The sequence below is a fragment of the Sinohyriopsis cumingii genome, chromosome 11, assembly GCF_028554795.1.
Source record: "Sinohyriopsis cumingii isolate HCF-2022 chromosome 11, ASM2855479v2, whole genome shotgun sequence".
In the NCBI taxonomy this organism is placed as follows: Eukaryota; Metazoa; Mollusca; class Bivalvia; order Unionida; family Unionidae; genus Sinohyriopsis; species Sinohyriopsis cumingii.
Window position 1 is genome coordinate 30783821 of NC_142971.1, and position 22533 is coordinate 30806353.

The following is a 22533-nucleotide window of genomic DNA, read 5'->3' on the forward strand; positions in this document are numbered from 1 at the left end:
TCACATAATCCTCACTTTTACATCAAATAGTGTGTGTGAAATTAGCAAATGTAAAACTATTAATTTTGCATAAACTTTATTTCCTTAAAATTCTTCTGACCAATGTATTGCAGTAACAGAATAAGTAGATAACAGCATGGACTACAAATACTCTCCCTTAATTTCAAGAAATAATCGTCACTCTACATGCATGGATCTAATACAACTTATTTTTTCATTCTTCGATTTGTGCACATGTATTCATCTTTCTTAACTACATGCATCATACCTCATTACTCAGAGTAATGTAGTGTGTTAGGTTTTCTTTGGCAAATAGTTTTATTGTTTACAGAGTGCTTTGTAGTGAGCTCTCTGGGCTCACTGCTTTTCAGGGAATTTGGCTCTGGGTTTCCATTTTAAAACTAATACAAAGATCTCTATTTCTTGAAAACTCATAAAAACACTTATTGAAAAGATTACATCTCTGTTTTAGTTTAAATGCAGTACATTATTAGTTATTAATCTTCAACACATTCATTTCAATACATGAACATGTAATAAAAAGATCAACCTGGGATAAAAGAAAATGTATGACTATAAACCCAAGAATATCCACCAAAGCTCCATTTCTAGGTCAATCTGAATCAGAATCCTCCATTCTGTCATTTATATTTTTCTTTTCAAAGTCATCTATCTGTTTGAGTGCATCCATGTCATTAGTGTCTGCTGCTTCTGCTTCATAGTCATCAGGGGAGATAACTATTTCAGCTGGTTTCTGCTTAAGACCCTTGTTTTTGGAGATTTTCTCCCTCTGAAAATCAGTTTAATTGTAAATTAAAAGATACTGATATTTTGCTCTTTTAAAACAAATTTAAATTTCTAAAAAGAACTTTTAATAATATTTAATTATTAATATCTTTTTATATAGAGATTTTGATGAACCAAATATCTGACAGTTGCAGCTTAAACTCAGATGTGTTCAGTCATTTCATTAGTTTTCAAATTTAATAAAATGAATGCATTCTAAAAATAAAGTTGATAAGAGGCAAAAAAAGTGAAGGTTTATTCAGACTAAATTTTGTACACAAGAACAATTTTCCAAATTTCATTAAAATCTAAAACAAACCCTGACAGTTTTGAATGTAAGATCACCCCCAAAAATGAACCATTCTATGAAGATTTATACCCCTAATAAGTCAGCCTTAAAAATAAGACATCAAAACTTTGTTCACAGTTATTGTGCTTTAAAATCCTTATCATGTAAATCACAACAGAAAAAAAACTAATTTGTGTGTGTGCAAGATTAACACAATTCCAAATGTATCAATCATAATAGATTATGCAAAGAAAAGTAGTACATACAAAAAGTACACTACGGGTAAGTAATTTGTGAAATCTCTATGCTGCTAATTTGTTGCTAAACACAGTTAATGCATACCAGTTAAACACAGTTGTATGCATACCAGTTAAACACAGTTAATGTGTACCAGTTAAACACAGTTGTATGCATACCAGTTAAAAACAGTAAATGTGTACCAGTTAATCACAGTTTTATGCATACAAACTAAACACAGTTAATTCATACCCAGTTAATCACAGTTTTATGCATACAAACTAAACACAGTTAATGCATACCCAGTTAAACAGTTTTATGCATACCAGTTAAACACAGTTAATGTGTACCAGTTAAACACAGTTGTATGCATACCAGTTAAACACAGTTAATGTGTACCAGTTAATCACAGTTTTATGCATACAAACTAAACACAGTTAATTCATACCCAGTTAATCCCAGTTTTATGCATACAAACTAAACACAGTTAATGCATACCCAGTTAAACACAGTTTTATGCATACCAGTTAAACACAGTAAATGCATACCAGTTAAACACAGTTAATGCATACCCAGTTAAACACAGTTTTATGCATACCAGTTAAACACAGTTTTATGCATACCAGTTAAACACAGTAAATGCATACCAGTTAAACACAGTAAATGCATACCAGTTAAACACAGTAAATGCATACCAGTTAAACACAGTAAATGCATACCAGTTAAACACAGTAAATGCATACCAGTTAAACACAGTAAATGCATACCGGTTAAACACAGTTAATGCATACCAGTTAAACACAGTTAATGCATACCAGTTAAACACAGTAAATGCATACCAGTTAAACACAGTAAATACATACCAGTTAAACACAGTTAATGCATACCAGTTAAAAACAGTTAATGCATACCAGTTAAACACAGTAAATGCATACCAGTTAAACACAGTAAATGCATACCAGTTAAAAACAGTTAATGCATACCAGTTCAGTTAAACACAGTAAATGCATACCAGTTAAACACAGTTAATGCATACCAGTTAAACACAGTTAATGCATACAAGTTAAACAGTTTTATGTATACAAGTTAAACACAATTAATGCATACCAGTTAAACAATTGATGCATACCATTTAAACACAGTTTTATGCATACTAGTTAAACACAATGCATACCAGTTAAACACAGTTAATGCATAACAGTTAAACACAGTTAATGCATACCAGTTAAACACAGTTTATGCATACCAGTTAAACACAGTTTATGCATACCAGTTAAACTGTTTTATGCATACTAAACACAGTTAATGCATACCAGTTAAACAGTTTTATGCATACCAGTTTTCTTTCTTCCCTCCTCCTCATCAGCATTTGTTTGTCTTCATCCCTAGCTTCTGCAAATTTCTGTACACGGTTATATTCCTCAAAGTGCTCTATTGTCTTGGCTCTCACATAGAAATTTTGCAATACTAAAAGAAATAAAATGGAATGAAGATGGTTGATAATCATGTTCAGCTGAACTTTAAATAGTCTTTTGTGTTAGTTACAACTATAATCTGCCCTCACTGTAATGACAACATTTGTTCCCATATTCTGTCCAGTATAATGCCAACATTTGCTCTCATATTCTGTCCAGTATGCCAATGTGGATATGTGAGAAAGCTTGCCAGTAGCTTCTTGTGGGTCGGTGGTTTTTTCCGGGGTTTTCCCGGGTTCTTCCTCCACCATTAATACTGGTTGCCATGTTTAGCCTATCATGTACTGAAAATATGGCATTAAACCCTACAGCAACAACAACTGTCCAGTATAATGCCAACATTTGTTCTATATTCTATCCAGTATAATGCCAACATTTGGTCCCATATTCTATCTAGTATAATGCCAAAATTTGTTCTATATTCTGTCTAGTATCATGCCAATATTTGTTTCCATATTCTGCCCTCACTATAATGCCAACATTTGTTCTCATGATCTACCCTCATTACAATAGCTTGTTTCCATTCAAACAGTGCTTCGTCATGCAAATGTTGTACAATATGGTATTCATTAACGTGTCTTGAGCACAAAAATGTCTAAGATTAAATTAGATTAGACTAGATTAGATAAGATTAAATTGCATTAAATGAAATTTTATAAATGAACAACACATTTTTGGAATGAGAAAAGAAACATGCATACAGAAACTGGAGCAATTACAATTGCTCATCATTATGAATTTTCATGCCTTTATTTGCAATTCTACCCCCTCCCCCAGCTTGGAAGATGATTAGATTAAAGTATTATGACTAAATTAACTATATATATATATATATATATATATATATATATATATATATATATATATATATACATACATACATACATACATACATACATACACACAAACACACACATCTAGGTCATCAAATTTTTGTTTGTAGAACTGATTGGGATTACCTGGACTGAATTGGCCCAATAACAGTACCTTTCATTATATATCTATATTGTATCAGACAGTAATTATGCAAATATTAATGCTCTTTAGACATGAAATGTTTAAGAGCAGGTCTTGTGAACACAAGCATCAAAGGATTTTGATCAAGGTAAACTCAACTGATAAGATTTTATTAAGACAGTTTGACAGTCAATTGCATATGCCTGGACCCAAAATTGCCTTTGATCCTACTGCTATAAGTCTTTAATCATGCTTAATTGGCTTGGGATTTATGTATCACAAATATATTATCACTTTGCAATAATTGGTTGTAACAAAAAACTTTCTCTTTTAACAGCTTATTCTTTCCCTCTCTCCAAATTATAAGGATATTTTAGCTATTCATAAAACCATTATAATTTTAATTGTATTTGATGATATTCAGTTGTGAGTATTTATTTGTTCTGTTACTCTGTTGGCACTATGATCATCAAATTAGCTGAATTTACAGATGCATGCACATAATGTACTAAGTACTTATTTGGGGGTGGACACAGTAGTAGTCCATATACAAGCAAATAATCTGGATAATTAACATTTTACCATACATAAAGAAATACATGAAAAGAAAGAAACATACACTTGTTAAGAGAAAAGAACATTCATACTGAAACTAGAGCAACTGAAAATAACTTCCTATCGCAAATCTCCACTTTATAAATGCATACTATACCCTCATCACCCCCACCCCACCCCCATATTTCCCCCAATACAAAAGCCATCAAATATATGTCTCCCTGCAATAACTTCATCAACAAAGTCTGATCTGAATAATTTAGAAAATTTGATTGTAACGTAAATTTGTTATGTCTCACCTTTGGCCATGAATGACTCCACCCCACCCCATTTGCAGCCATGACTCCACCCCACCCCATTTGCAGCCAGTTACCCTAAGGGGAACATAACCACAAAGTTTAATCAAAATTTCCTTGTAACCACAAAGCTTAATGAAAATTCCCATGTAACCACAAAGCTTAATGAATTTCCATGTAACCACAAAGTTTAATGAATTTCCACCCAAAAGTTATGGAGAAAATGTGGTATGAGATAAACAGATGGACAGGCAAGGGAATCAAAATACACCAGCTAAGAATGGAGATACTGATACTGGGAACTTGAAGCATCACCAACAATCACTGGAATGAAAAACTGAATACCAGTACCACCATACTGTCGGTAAGTTGTAAAACTTATTTTTAGAATGTTCAAGTAATTCTAGTAAAAGATTATTATTTATAATTTTCAACTCATTCTTAAGCACAGAAGCTTGCAAAGTTGTAATGAAACACTGATAAATTAAATCAAAGCAAAACAATTATAATTTGTATGCACTGATATGTGGGAAATATTAGAAGATATGAACAATTACCAACAATATGTTAAGTATAACGTGGTACATATCCTGCACAAGGGGCCCCAAGTGGCCGAGTGGTCTAAAGCGCTCTCCGTTACAGATCACTGACATCTCACCTCTGTTTGCATGGGTTTGAGTCTAGGATTTGGCTAATGTGGGTATGTGAGAATGCTTGCCAGTAGCTTCTCATGGGTCGGTGGTTCTTCCCTGGGTTTTCCCGGGTTCTTCCTCCACCATTAATACTGGACACCATGCATAGCCTATCATGTGCTGAAATATGGCGTTAAACCCCACAACAACAACAACAACATATCCTGCACAGTTGCATTTTATGTTACCAATAATATGGTACATATCTTGTGCATAGTTGTCTTTTATGTTACAAATAATCTTGTGCATAGTTGTTTTTTATGTTACCAATAATATGGTAAATATCCCACATAACTGTCATATATCATTAGTTTTCTTATTTATTCCCTTTACATTTCATAAATCTGAATGTTCTCAAAATAATGCTTACCTGTTGAGTTCTCAGGTATAGAAGGTGCAACATTCCGAGCTGAAAGAATAATTTCACAATCAATCACAGAACTAATCAATCAATCACAGAACTAATCAAACAATGACAGTGTGACTACATAATATAAGTTCAGCATCTAAAAATAGTAATAAATTTCTTGGTTTTTGGTCTCAACACATAAAAATAGGATCAACAGTTTTATCAACAGGTTATCATCGTATCATTATACATCCTTACCTTGAAGACTCATATCTGCCATTTCTCAGGAAAGTCTCGCCAAATATTTGTCTATCTCACATTCCCCTTCAGACTGATTTTTTGCAGAAAAATAATTTTCCTATGCTATATGTTTTCTCACTCACACTTGTTTACACTTATTGTAAACTGAACAACATGAGATACCTAATGTCTGAACTGAATGACATGAGATAAAAATATCGCTACTAAATGTAATGAGATACCAAGTATCTGAACTGAATGACAAATACAAATGACATATACACATGTACCAAATACTGGCAGTGAATAACATGAGATACCTAATATCTGTGCTGAATGATATATCTATTATCTGAACTGAATAACATGAGATACCAAATATCTATGCTGAATCACATGAGATACCTTGTAAATGTATCTGTGCTGAATAACATGAGATATCAAATATCTAAACTGAATTACATGAGATAATGAATATCAGAACTGAATGACATGATATCTAATATCTGAACTGAATGACATGAGATACTGAATATCAGAACTGAATAACATGTGGTGTCTAATAATTGAATGACACAAGATACCTAATCTCTGAAATGAATGACATATCTAAGAATTAAACGACGTGACAGACCTAATCCAGGAACTGAATGACCCCACAAATATTGAATTTTAATGTATACATAGGATCTATTCATGGGAAATAGGAACAATTACAGAAATGTAGCAAAGGAAGGGCCGCAAGATTGGACCAGTTGTTGTTAAATTCTCTAGCTAAAATGGATCATGTCAGACAAGCAGTATATCTCAAAGGAAAACTAAACAACATAAAGAAACAGTTTCCAAAAGATGATGCAGAACAAGGAAAACTGATTTTGCTAGCTTCCAGGAAAACCAGAGATTGAAATTTGCAAGTTGAACTTCTTGCAACAGGCTTTACATTTGTGGCAAACAAATGAATGAATAGCAAGCAACAGTATATGTGAATGGACTCATTGCTCTTCCATGTCAAAACACTTCCAGGCTGACAGCTGATGTTAATACCTAACCTACTCTGTTTCTACTCCAGACTCTAATATGCTACTTGAGGCCCCCTTTGGATCATCAACAATGCACAATCTTAGTGACTGTACAGTTGGCCCACAAAAGGTCAGCATGAACCTGAATATGACAGTTGCTGTTGTGTATTAGCTAATACTGACTAAATTTGAACAAGTAAATGCTTATCAATGTCAAGAAAGTAAATATCTGGAATATAAACATGTACAATAATTATCATCCTGTACAACCAAGCTCTTGGATGGTTGCTTTTGTAATTGTGTGGGGTTTAAGACAAAAACTCTTATTACCTGAATTTTCTGAATTTATTTATTCTTATGATATTGTTACAACTGTTGCAATGAAGCTGAAGGACATAGATAACATCAATATCAATGATTGTAAGATAGTTATAAAACAAACAGACAGATTTATTCCACCATTCCAGGGGTATATTAGTTTATTAAGGATTCTCTCTGTGTGAGGGTACAGAATCAGAATCAGAATGTATCTTTTGAGTCAAAATGAAGCATTTACTGATTTAGAAAATATGTTTCTCTAACAGCTCAAGTCATGTGACTTTAATGCCAGAACTGCTAATTTATCAGATTATCAGATATTTGAAATAATCTTAATACAAACCAATTAGCTAAAATATTCAGTCTTGATAATGATGCAGTGATTCAGATAGATGGGACTAAGTGTCTAGACATATCTGGTACACCCCAGGTCTGATACTCACATTAAGACAAAAATAGAAATTGATATGGTGTGCATTTATTGAACTTTTGTAAGAATACTAATATGCACATGTGTAACATGGGTGGGTGTAGACACAGGAGTTGGAAAATGCACATCTAGTGACAAAAGTCTAACTGATTTTCTAGTAACAACTTTCAATGACTTCCATCTGTAATAAAATTTTGAAGTTCTTGATTATAATCCTTTGTTTTCAGACACTCACAGTGTTTTATTGTGCGACTTTTGAAGTAATCAGTCACATGTACTTCATGATTCTATCACAGAAAATAGAACTGGAAGAGTATGGGATTTAAGTAGAAACAATGAATCCCTGCCCAATATAAATGTTCAAAATCTGATTTTATCTTTTTATTAGCTCTGCTGAACTGACATTTTCTCAAAAAGGACATAGTTCTGCAAATACACACAAGAAAAAAACCGATTCTAAGCCATGGTTTGGCAATAAGAGTATGAAAATCAATAAATAATACTCATATAGGAAAGATCCCAAAATTAGAAAAACTGCAGAGAGTAAAGCTACAATGCTAATGGCTAGTAGACAGTGCAAAAAAAAAACCCTTGCATATCATTGCTTTCATTAAAAAAATTATTGCAAAGGAAAATACATCCTTTACAATCAAAAGATCCAAAGATATACCCGTACATGATAAATAATGTCAGCAAGAAAAGACCTATTCAAAGTATCATGGATGTTTTGAATGTTTCAAAGAAATTTGGTACAGATAATGATGACTGAGTATTAATTCCAATAATGGTACAAGCAGTGGTTGTGCTGTATCCTCCAAACATAAATGAATCTTGTATGGTAAATATGTAATGTTATGTAGCTTTTATTAGCAGATGTTGTATAATTACTTTGGCCATATTGTTCACAAGAATGGAAAGTTCTCAAATAGCGGATGTTGTATAATTACTTTGGCCATATCGTTCACAAGAATGTTAAGTTCTCAAATGACTTGAAAAATCAAGTATCTTTAGTTAATAAAGGTATCCAGTTACTTAAAAAGCATATACACAATTAAGATTTGACTATTGATTGTTAGCTAAACTGTTCAAATAGACCATTGCATTGAATTAACAAATACTTATGAAATTTGGGGATTTATATGATCTGACCTAGTTGAAGAAAATTTATCTTTCTTTCCTTAGAATTATATTGAATGTTAAAATTATGTACCTACCTATCTATAGTATATGTTGAACTTGGTTGGTTCCCCATATTGTTAACATTAAAAATTGCAACATAAACTATTGGGCAAGATTAGCATGTCACTATGAAGAAAAAATGTCTTGTATGTATTTTTCTTCTTAACAAATATTTTTGTGATAATTCCTATGACAATAAAATGGATACTTGAAGTAAAAGCTATGTTGGATCATGCCAGGTTTAGCTACACATGGAGAAATCAAAGATTTGTGTCATTTAAATGGCTAACAAAATCTGTGAGCTAAAATCCATGTAAGCTTGGACAATTAACATCAATAGATCATTTTAATGTCTAAAGTACAATTTATCTAAAACTAGTTTGGATTCAGAAAAGATCTATCTCTCATTTCCAAAAATATGTCTAAATGCTTAAATAAGTTTAAAACTACTAATCACAGGTTTCCTGTTGAAACTGGATCATGGGCTAATGTTTCCATCTGCTATAAATTATGAAATATATTGTACACTCTATGAGTCTCAAGAAAAAGGTTTGACTATCACCATCTTCTGTTTTGTTCTTATTTTCATGATGAATGACCAAAATGTATACCTCATTTTTACATTTCCAGGAATAACATTTATAAATACAATCTATTAATAAATACAGGTAACATACAACTCTTGGAAAATATTTGCAGTTTCTTATATTGTGATAGCCAAATTTTGTAATCCCTGTTAAGCATTATGTAACGATATCATGTGTTACATTCATGTTCTTTTTTCTTAGGTACCTCATATTTTGTTAGCCTTACAACCTGTGTGTAATATAATTTTGTCTTGTTTTAATACCTAATTCATAAATTCATGAATCACACAAAATACCTAATCAAAGAAATTAATTACACTAGATACCTAATCCCTAAACTTAATGTTATGAGATAGATAAATCTATGTCAAGACTTCAAGACTAAGTCTTGCATGTTTTCATAAAAACTTTCAGCTTGAGTAATATTTAGAGAAGATACCAGCACATAAACAAATTAAGTTTAATTTCAATTATTATTGATTGCTATCTATAACATATTCCCATCTGCTAAAACATATTTTGTATCTGAACACACAGAAATCAGAAAATAAAAAACTACACAGAAAATTATAAAATCTCACACAATATATTGTCTTATATAATATATATCTAATGCCTGAATAATATTACTAATATAAAGTTTACCTTTCATTTCATTGATTTCTTGAGCCATTGAAATAAAATACAGAAATGATCAAATGGAATTACAATTATGATATTTAAAACAAAATTCTGTAGTGATACTTTTTGTATACAATTTTTATTTGTATATCATATGGATGAAGGAGGTGGTGGTGCTCACAGTATAAGTACTGGTAGGAACATTTTGACAGTCAAGTCTCAAATGTTGCACCGTGAGTTCATGGGACATTTTCCCACCCCAAACTGCCAACTTTAACATCTGCACGTCTTGATAATTACTAGGTGACAAAGGTACATAAAATGTCCACTTGATAGTTCATCCAATGTATAACACTAGGTCTAGGGGTTCAAGTAACTATCTGAAATCAGATTTTATCATACCAAAATTTTGGATCAGGGCTAAACTGTTTGTGTCTAACTAAAAATGATCCTGATCAACATTGGAATGTCATTTTTAATACCAAATACTTGGACCTGACATTTAATCAAATGAGATGAGACAATTGTAATGGCTCTATTTACATTCCCAGGTGTTCTGGTCAGCCAACTTCAAACCTTAGTGACAAGGAATATGGAATGTCAAAAGATAAGTCAATAACAAGGTGTAAAAACTGATATGAAATTGCATAGATGCCCAAAACATCCAGCATAACTCCTCCACCCCCATGTTTTCAACATGTCAGTGCCCAATACCATTCATCAGGGACCCAGATCCACCACTACATGTATATCGTATTTTTCCTATTAATGATTTCAAGCAAATAGCATAGACAGCAATCTGTGGACACATTATACAGGAGTAATTTTGAGTCTGTGCTGATCAGAATTATTTTGTATTATAAACCATGCTCTTTGTCATTCTCCACATTTTGGAACAGGACTAGCAATAAAAAAGGCAAAAACAAATGCTACCCAAGAGAGTGCTATCCTGGAAAATTACTTGCTGGTTGACCTACAAATGACTTACCCACCTTTTTTATTTAATATTAACACACTATCACTAACATGGCCCACTGACCAGATACTGCTATCACTGGTTCACTGTGTTACATGCCAATAGCCAGGTCGAGGACTTGCCACCTGACTTGTTAGAACAGCTCTTGATTACCTTCATTACCTCACTTACCATAAAACAGCTGGAAATTCAAGCTGTAATAATTTCATAATTTCTCATCATGTATACCAAGTGATACTTTCTGTAAGTGATTACCTTTGCATAATGCCAGAGGTCATACAGGGCATAAGAAAACATTATGCTCAGTGGGATTTTCGTTTATATTTGTAATACAATTATTTAAACAAAACATAATATGTAAGAAAATATTCAGTCTCAATTTACGGTAGAAAACACTTATATAAAATATATAAAATGTACATTATTTAAACATTTTGCTCTCAAAAAATCCTACATGGAGGCTGTTTACTCATAATGAACTCTGACTGTTGGAGTTCTTCAGTGCGCAAAAACCAACATTGTGAGTGATGTGTCAATTCATTTATTGTCGTAAACTAACATATTCTGAAATTTAATTGTACTTTTATTGAACGTTAGTGCCATAATGAAGACTTTAATTTTTACATAAACTGCTGTGCTAATTATGAGGTTATGCTATACATGCCCTTGCTATCTGTGAATTAAGACTGTACATGTCATCGCATTACTTGTGTCGCTCTGAGCTACGGTCACTTTCGACGCGAAAATATGTAACTCGTACCTTGAGAACTAGGTGGTGCAACTTTTAAGCGTTGTTTGATGTCACTTGATACCAAACGCGATTCCATAGGTGGCTGTAACTGTATTGACTGCCAAAATGTTGTGGCATAATTGATGTCTTCATTTGAAGAGCCGGTGAATTCTACTATTTCAGGCTGTTGTGTTAAATCTATAACAGTAGACATGTTTGTTGTTATAAACAAATCCAGTGTATATTTAGCTTGATTCGGACGACCTCGGCTATTTCTGCCAGATCAAAGTGTGCCTGAGGTTTGACCCTTCGAATGATTGTTTTGTTGTTCTAGGGTTTAACACCATGTATCAGCACAAGATAGGCTATACATGGCGGCCAGTATAACTGGTGAAGGAAGAACCCTGGAAAACCCAGGGAAGAACCACCGACCCACGAAAAGATACTGGCAGGCTTTCCCACGTATCCACGCTAGCCGAGGCTTGGACTCGAATCCACGCAGACAGAGGTGAGATGGCAGTGATCTGGAACGGAGAGCACTTTGGACCACTCTGGGCCCCTCCTTCGAATGACCAAGTAGGCCTACAGCTTTGCAGGAAAATAAAACTACTTTGAAACAAATGTTAAAAATATAAACTAATTATTTCGATACACTGGTATGGATCAGACTTCTATGTTAAAGTTACATAATGTTATCATTTGCAATTTTTTTTTTTGTATACGTGGGTGTAATAATACTATACTTAATGCAGCTACCCTAAATATTCCCCAAGAAACAAACACTCAAACAAAACAATCAGTACCATGGTGGGATGATCAATGTCAAAAAGCACACACAGAAATTTTTTTTAAAATAGCACTAAACAAATATAAATGAACAAGAGACTCAATAGATTTCATCCAATATAAAGACAAAGACAAACACATCAAAGGGATCATAAAACTAGCAAAAGAATAAACATGGTAACACTTCTGCTCCAAATTGAACCTCAAACCTAACTCTAAACAAGTATGGGACAAAATAAAATCTATTCGGGGAAAAGCTATTAACTTAACACCTAAGCTGAAAAATGCTACAACCAACCATGACAAAGCTGACCTACTTGCTAACCATTTCTCGGTCATGAGTAGTAATACCAACCACACTAGGAACTTACAGGATCACAGACAGAAAGCTGAAACCACACGTCTTAACCTCTTTAAAGGCCTAGGGTCCAAGAACTCAGATTTAAATTCCGAAATCATCCTTTACGAATGGAACATAGCGTTAGGTTCTAAAAATGAAACCTCACCTGGGAAAGATCAAATTGGATATATCATATATCTCCTCTAAATTCAAACAGTCCTTTTAGCAATGTACAATCTGCATATCACCCTTGCCACAGTACTGAAACTACTCTTCTAAAAGTAGTTAATGACATTCTCTCTGCGTTGGATAGCGGAAAGATTAGAGTCCTCACCCTCCTTGATTTGTCTGCAGCATTTGACACAACAGACCATGATATATTACTTCACCGTCTCCAGCATGTATTTGGCATTCATGATAAAGCCTTACTGTGGTTCAAGTCCTACTTGGTCAACAGGACTTGAATTGTATCTGCAAATGGAATACACTCCAGCCCAGTTGATCTATGTTGTGGTGTTCCACGGGGGTCTGTTCTTGGACCTGTTCTCTTCATTATGTACACTCAGTCGCTCTCAAGTGTCATAGATCATCATTCAGTGTCTCACCAACTTTACGCTGATGACACCCAAATATACAAATCTAGCCACCCAACTGAAGTTGATGATACTATCCAAGGTGTAGAGAGGTGCATTTCTGATGTGAAATCATGGATGACATGTAACAAGCTGCAGATGAATGATGATAAAACTGAGGCCATTCTGATCACAACACAAAGACTTTCTCATTCACATCCTTTACTTCAAGCAATCAATATCAGCAACGCCAACATTAAATTCACACAATCAGTACGAAACCTAGGTGTTATTCTGGACAGTACTCTCACATTGCACCAACATGTCATGAACATATGCAAGGCTGCATATCTTGAGCTGAGACGCATCAGCTCAATTCGCAAATATCTTTCAGTTGATGCCACTAAAACACTTATGTGTTCATTAGTACTTTCAAGACTGAACTATTGTAACTCAGTTCTGTCTGGTTCATCTCAATATCTGCTCCAGAAACTTCAAAAAGTTCAAAACACAGCTGCTCGGATCATACTTAGAGTACCACGATCAGAACACACCTCCCCGCTGCTCTGTACCCTACAATGGCTATCTATTCGATCCAGAATCAAACACAAAATTTGCTCTCTGTGCTACGTTTCACTGTCGGACTCTAGTCCAACATACCTATCCGACCTCACCCATGTGTACACACCAGCAAGATACTTACGATCCTCTTCTGACAATCGTATACTCATTATTCCCACTATGAAAACAAAGTCATATGGACAGCGTTCTTTTGCATACCAGGCCCAGCAACGTGAAATGAATTGCCCACTGAACTTAGACACAAAGACACAGTGATCACATTCAAGAGGGCTCTCAAAACTCACTTATTACGACTGCAAGAATAAACTTAAAGACCTAATAATGTTTCCTACCTGAAATATTCTCAGCATGTTTTTTTATTTTTTTAATGTTTTTTTTAATTTCATGTTGTCTGTTTTTGTAATAATATTATTATATGTTTGTTTTTTTTATCTTATATGTGTTGTCTAATGTGAAGCGCTTAGAGCTTCTAAAGATTAGGCGCTATACAAAGTCCTCATTATTATTATTATATACAAAAATCTTCCAAACTACATTACAACAACCATTATAAAACTGCTCAACTAAATTTGCCAAAGCGGAAAACTACCACTCAGCTGGAAACAAGCAATTGTCATCCCAATCCCTAAACCAGGTAAAGACCCTAATAATATTAACTCGTATCGTCCCATCTCCCTCACTAATAACATGTAAAACGATGGAAACAATCCTAGCCAACAGATTAAAACACCACCTAGAAAGTAACAAACTCCTATAAGAAAACCAATGTGGCTTCCGTAACAGGCGCTCCACCACATATCAACTTTTAAGACTAGAAGCGGATACGGATATCAAACTAGCTTTCAACTCCGAAAGAAAATCAGACAGAGAAGTTACGGCAGTCTTTCTTCACCTTGAAAACGCGTTTGATCTTGTCTGAACCAAAGGATTGATTACAAACTCAACCACTTCTGAATTACTGGACGCATGTTTAACTGGATCGAAAACTTCCTAACAGGTCGCAGAATAATGACTAGAGTAGGAAACACCGCCTCAGATGAATACCCCCTTGAAAACGGTACCCCACAAAGGGAGTGTACTCAGTCCTATGCTGTTCAACAGCATGATTAACGACATTGACCTCAACCTAGCGACAAAACGGGTTAACATTTCCCAATTCGCTGATGACAGCGGCATCTGGAGGGCAGGAAACCCAGCTAGCAATCAAATAGTCAAAGAAATCCAGAAAAGCCTAGTTAACATAGGGAGATGGGCAGATAAATGGGGTTTTAAGATCTCACATGAAAAAACGGTAGCAATAATTTTCTCCCCTAAACGCAATAACCAGATAATTTAACCCAACTTCTGTGTTCAAAACCAGTTAATCAAATATGCTAAGGTAGTAAAATTCCTAGGTATGTTCTTCTATAAGCATCTATCTTGGAAACGCCAGATTGAACAACTAATTCAGAATTGCAATAAAGATATTAATCTCTTAAGAAATCTTAAAGGGACCACCTGTGGATCCAATCAAGAAACCTTATTAACTATCTATAGATCACTTATAAAGTCGAAGCTAGATTGTGGATGCCAAGTTTACATCTCGGCGAAAATAAACGTTACTAAACAAAATGGACACCATCCAAAGGAAGGCATTATCTGTTTGCACGGGCACTCTGCCATCGACATCATTGGACGAACTTCAAGTCCTCACCGGTGAACTGCCATTAAAAATAAGAAGACAGGAAATGCTCCTCCGATACTCCAATCGATTACCAAATCACCCCGACTTGCATCCTACAAAAGTAACCATTAGCAAATGCAACAAACCGTTTAGCCGCAAACTCGTTCCTAACCCATTAGATGGCAAACAAAAATCATAGAACTCGGGGGGAAAAGCTGTTGACGCTTGCTCTACAAGAACAGTACACTCACTCTCCTGACCCCGCCCCTTGGACAAACCCTATCCCTAGGATCAACACTAGAGTCACCAATTATGGAAACAAAATTGGAACAAGAATCTAAACTTAAAACCATCGTACCAATGGAAATATAAGACACCTAATCTGGCTTCGTAACATTTTTCTCTGACGGGTCCAAAACAACCAAATCCCCCAGAAAAGCAGCTGCAGTAGTTATTCCCGAATTCAACATACAAATGGGATCCAGATTACCAAATCACTGCACTACTTTCACCACAGAGTTCTGGGCAATAATATAATCATTAAAATGGATTAAATACCAAAAAGTTCCAAAGCAGTTATCATCTGCGACTCACTTAGTGTAATAGAATCAATCAAATCTCATAGCACCAAATCAAGAGAGCAATTCTTGGCTAGAGCTTTTTATATGCTTAAGGAATTATCCACAGCGGATCCCTGGTAATGAGATAGCCGACAAAGTCGCAAAAAACATGTTAGGTAACCCTAACCCTGCCCCACTCAAATATAGCATAACAGAAGCCCAAAGCATAACAAGAAACTATGTTAAACAGAAGTGGCATGAGCACCAAAGGCAGGATACTCTAATCTATTATAAAAGAAACTAATAGGTCCATCAAACCACCCAAAGTGAACAGCCTGGACCAAAAAGATTCAGTCGCATCGTAACCGGAAAAACAAAATTAGTAGGAAGGTTTGGCAAACATCTAGGACCCACGCCTGATAATATCAAGTGCTATCACTGCGAAACCATTGAAGACCTGTCATATATATTCAGTAGCTGCTCAAAATATCAGGAAGCTAGAATGGAATTTCAAAAAGCCCCCACAAAATTGGAATCTCTACCACTTACCCAGTTTCCTTAAAAATAACAACACCAACATAAATATGACCTACCATAACATACTTAAATTCCTAGACACATCGAAGCTAAAAGAAAAAATATAAAACACCCTAAAAACATAAAATAAACAAACCGACCTCACTTAAAAAGAAATTTCTACTAGCAGATGGGCACCTTGACATGTCCTGGGGGACCTGAGTACTCGGCAAGGGTGTCCCTCTAGCTTAAAAATAACAACCTGTAAAACATACACATACATAACCCACCCAAATACTCTCTAAAACTATATTAATATACATAGGCTGGCGCTTTTTATATGTCCCTTGGGACCTGAATATTCAGCAAAGGTTCCCGTCTTGTTAAATCCCGAATATATCCTTAAAAATCAACAATAATAATATTTTTTTAAAAAATCTTCTCTGCTCTCTTCCTAGCCCTAACATGAAAGATAGGGAAGATAATACTGCGTCCTAATTCTGTGATACAGACCATACTAATATTAAAGCAGCACAGAGTTTTCCATCCAATGCAACCTAGCTCATCTTTAGAACGATTTCAGACACAAGAACCAAAACTCAAAATTCGTGCAAGTACATCCATTTAGACCAGTACCCTGGAATGAGCAGACTCCTGCCTGCAGATTGTCGCCTGCCTTCCTGGTCACTTCCTCCCTTGTCTCAGTTGGACACAAGCGTGCAACGCGCGCATGAAACACCAAAATAAATAAAAGCAAAAATAAATGAATAGCGAGTGGCACTATGGTGTCAGAATCCTTACACTATTCTATCAAGAGGCCTACAAGAACTACCCACTCTAGAAGAAGCAGCAAACTACATTTCTACGCTACACAGCTACCATTTCCCCGAAGTTACCTGAGAGGAAAAAGGACTGCGGAGAAATGTAAAGAAGCAGAAGAAAAACGGGGAACTTCTGCTTAAAAAGCCCTTCTAAGGGCTACCAATATTATCTCTTATCCGGGGAACCATTTTGGCTTGGTATCACGTTTTGATAAAACTATTATGTACACTAACGTGATCCTTCAATCCACCGCTTCAAAATTCAAACCTTTTTTGACCTAACAGTGACCAAACTTTTTATATGTCGCTCAGACATATTAGCTATTAACAATTTGTAGGGCATGTACAACGTAGACTATGTACTAGAATTTTTACGATTGTTAGGACGTAGGAAAATTTTACAACTTGTTTTGATTTGACCCAATTGCACAGGTGGTTAACACATTATTGGCATTTTTTTTTTTATTGTCCATTAGTACAACTAGACTAAATTTGACTAAGTACGGGCTGGCGTTCTTGGGAGTGCACGACATCCATGGTTGGCTTGCCGTGTTCTTTGCCCTCTTGCCTCTCTTGGACATCGCATAACGGCGGAGATGCGGAACAATTTCCACCCGCCTAAACCAAGGTGCCCGGATGTGACGCCATCGTTGCGACCACTCGCAACGGGCGTTACATACTGCTTCGGTCGACACCTAGGACAGTCAATAACGGACTGAAATCAACTCTTTGCTAACACGTATGTGCGTTGGACCCATTCCCACTCATGAAAGCCATTCATTCAGGTCGTTAGAGACATCGTCCTACGACCTGACGGCTAAATTAGCAGTGCTCCTTGAGCACATAAACGCCTGTGGGATGTGGCACTAATTCCTTCCCCAAGGAACATTTAGCATCCCGCTGTACGGGAATAAACCCGTCGCACATGCCCTTTTGGGCGCACGCGACTTAAATCCAAGTAATCAGTCAGTCAAAACCAACCATCAACAAGGTCAGTAGCCAAGCGCATTTTGTTTCCAGGGCAAACAAAATACACGACAGTTTAACAGCACCAGCGGAGCGAGTACAAAGTTTCATCTGAATCTAGTTGCTGTCGGTTCGAGTGGGGGCGGGAGTAACCAAGGATTTAATCAAACCGACCCCGTCCAACCTTCCAGAATGGGTTTAGTTAAGTGAAGTGATTTTGAAAATAATAATAATAATAATAATAATAATGGAAATATTATTAGCAGCAGAGGAAGCACTAGTGGGAAAATTAGACATTTCCTAATATTAGAACGCGATTTTATAATATTAGAAACTCCGCTTTCCTACCATTTGCTGAAAAAATGGTATTAAACCCTCAAAACCAAAACCATCCTTTTTATGCAGTGCGCTGTAGTGTTCAGATATTTAAATAATTTTAGCAGGATTTTTGAGAGTTATTGTTTCGTTGCTGAGTTTTCTGACATGCATGATGTTGAACTGAAAGACGGACCCAGTATAATCAGGATCTGTCGTGTTTATCAAATGACATCGTGATCAGCAGCAACAACACCAGCATCATGAACAACAACAATAATAATAAATAAAATTAGTCACCATCATCGAAAGTTTAATGAAAAATCGTATGACATCGTTTTCTCAATAGTAATTTAAGGTCAGAAATCTTTGACTAGAGTTAATTGTTCTTTTTAATCACTTTGACTTGCATTATAAGTAGACCATAACTTTAATATGGCTCATATAGTAGCTAATATTACTTATTTTTACAATGAAAACCAGCTGATAGATACAGTTTTTCTACATTTATCGGTTTCCGTGTCCTGCAATTTTTGCGGTAGCTGTATCATAGGTCTAGTGCAACCGCAAACTGAATCGACCCAGATTGCATAATGCGTGGGAAGATCTGGGTCTGTGCAGTTTCCTTTTAGTTATCATTAGAACAACTAGTTGAGACTCTGACCTGCTAGCGCATTTTGTAGTTTTGTTTATGCCTGATATGTAAATTGTAAGCAAACGATAAAAGCCGCTGTGATAGGGACTAAAATTGACGTATTGTCCGTATCCTAATGCATGTCGATACTTATGAACCGCCGCCGACCAATACTATCGAAGGCAAGGGTGTTATTCATGAAGCAGTTCATTGAATAGAACAATTTTTACTTACAAAAATCATACTCGGGTCATACTTATAATATGGCATAAATGTTGAGTACAATCCAAGTTCTCTTAACATATATACATGTACTCACTTATAAGTCGAGTCCAACTGCTAACAGCACATGCCAGATGTGCTCTCGGATAAAGCGTCAGCAGATCTGGATCTGTGCAATTTGTAAGGAGTAATTAGTAGAACAAACAACACAGACCCCGATCTGTAGGCGCTTTATGCTACGACAGATCATGATCTTTGTTGTTTCTGTTTGACCCGACTTATAAATGTGTACTAACATATTTTTCTAAAACAAATAACCCGTCATGTTTGTATTGATTTAAGAGGACAGTATGAATATAATTCCTTATGGCACAAACTACTATCATTGTTTTTATTATTCAATCATAAGTCATATCTTACACTTTCGAAGAATTGATTTTATATGCGTTATCCATTTATGATTCTTTTTTTTAAATGTCCAGAAGCGCATCTAAGCGCATCATTAGACACATTACTTGACATATTTGTTTCCACGGATGACTGATAGCCAAAAGTTAATCGTTCGAATAGTAATGAATTGCTGATGCCGACCTAATTCTGCAAGTAATATTTAGACTGGGGTACTTTCTAGTAAATTTTGTATTTTCCTTTGACATTCATCTATAGTAGTGAAGGTTTATACTATACGTACAATGGGAATTAGCATTACAGACCCCCCTTGGGAACATATACGTACAAGGGAAATTTAACATGGCGAAAAATCGTGGGTCAATATACGTACAAGGGAATTTAACATGGGAATAAATCGTGGGTTAATATACGTACAAGGGGAATTTAACATGGGAATAAATCGTGGGTCAATATACGTACAAGGGGATTTTAACATGGGATTTTTTTTATAAAAAAAATTTTTAAAAAAAGGGGTAGGCAATGGAAAGGCTATCTCTTTTCGAGAAATATGGCTGGCCCTGAAAAGGGCCTTTGGGTTTATTCTGCTTCTTCTTCTATTTCCTCCATTTCCTCATCCATCCCCTAATCTTTCCCCAAATTCCTTTGTTCTTCCTTTTTTCTTTTTCAGGTAACCAGTCTGGGTGACCCATAGCACTGAACTTCTCTTGTATCTTGATCCAATTGTTGTTGAGTTTGTCAAAGGCCTCTTTTTCCTTTAAGTTTTCCTTATCCTTTCGTTCTTTATTCCACTTGTCTTTGATCTTTTTCACTTCTTCCTCCATATACTTTTCTCATAAGTTGTTCCGATTTCTTAAGCTGGTCTAGGCCTTTTTTGACAAAGGACCACTCTGTCCATTCCATTACCTCTTCCAAAACACACCTGACTTCTAGCACATTATCCATGGCTTCTTTCAAGTGACCAATCTTTACATATTCTGGATCTATAAAGCCTCTTAGTCTTTTTACTTCTTCTTCTATCATCTCTACCACCAGATCCATGGCTGATTTTAGGTTCGTCACTTGCCTTCTTACAAAATCCCTGGTTACTTCATACTTCCATTCACGTTCAATCCTTTCCACTGCATAAGCTCCATCCACCATCTAATACCAAATGTCTTTCAACTGGTTGAACAATTCTGTTACAGCTACCATTTTCTTTCCGTTATTCCGTAGAATGGTGCGAACGACGAACGTGGTGGGTTCTTATACTGAAAGCGCGGACGTGAAGGAAAACATCCCCCTAAAACATAAAATTGATCTTACCTAGATCATGACCCAGCAACGCGCGGACGTGAAGGAAAACATCCCCCACTTTCTCATTTCATATAATAGAACCCTAACTATACTCTTCACATACGCTAAGAAACCCATAATCTACTATTCACACTAACCTGAGAGTAGTAAATGGGGTGAGATTAGCGTCAATGGGAATTAGCATTACAGAGACCCCTGGGTCAGATTAGCGTCAAGGGAAATTTAACATGGAGAAAAATCGTGGGTCAGATTAGCGTCAAGGGAAATTAACATGGAGAAAAATCGTGGGACGGTTTAGCGTCAAAGGAATTTAAACACGGTGGGACTTTATAGCGTCAAGGGAAATTGAACATGGGATTTTTTTTAAAAAATTTTTTTAAAAAAGGGGTAGGCAATGGAAAGGCTATCTCTTTTCGAGAAATATGGCTGGCCCTGAAAAGGGCCTTTGGGTTTTCTTCTTCTTCTTCTGCTTCTAGTTTCTTTTTTTTCTCCACCAAGTTCTTATTTTATCTCCAACACTCTTTCTCTTCTTTTCTTTCTTTTTTTTCTCCTCCTCTTCTTTCTTCTTCTCTTCCTCCTCTTCTTTCTTCCTCTTTTCATTTTCTTCTTCTTTTTCAATTTTTTCATTCCATGCTCTCATCCTTATCTTTTCCTCTTCATCCTCCTTCTCCTCCTTTATTTCTTTCAACAGATCACTGATGATTACCTTCATTTTTCGTAAATTGTTTATCTCCATCTTCACTCGATGGGGACTATAAGAATAGTGATCCTCGTTTATGTTGACCAACATTTGCTCTATCATTCCTAAATTGTCGAGGACGTTTTGCAATTTTTCCATTTTGTCCATTTGGTTAGAAGCCATCTTCTTTTTTTATTCTTTGCAGAATGGTTTGAACGACGAATACTGTGGGTTCTTATACGAAAAGCGCGGACGTGAAGGAAAACATACCTCTACTTTTTCATTTCATATAATAAAACCCAAACTATACTCTCCACATACGCTAAGAAACAATAAACAAAATCCATAATCTACTATCCACACAATCGTACGTGTTCGGTTACAAAACCCAAACTATACTCTCCACATACGCTAAGAAACAATAAACAAAATCCATA

The 22533-nt window shown here is 35.4% G+C and overlaps 1 protein-coding gene across 1 annotated transcript; it reads right to left on the reverse strand.

The window, feature by feature from the left end:
* Positions 1–59: 59 nt before the first annotated feature.
* LOC149787846 (cilia- and flagella-associated protein HOATZ-like) lies at positions 60–12268 on the reverse strand. Its single transcript, XM_089975678.1, has 4 exons — positions 11767–12268; positions 5658–5696; positions 2649–2779; positions 60–790 (listed from the first exon to the last, which is right to left on the reverse strand). Exons 1-4 carry the CDS (start codon positions 11948–11950, stop codon positions 614–616), a joined length of 531 nt encoding a protein of 176 aa, XP_089831804.1. The 5' UTR covers positions 11951–12268; the 3' UTR covers positions 60–613.
* Positions 12269–22533: the final 10265 nt, after the last annotated feature.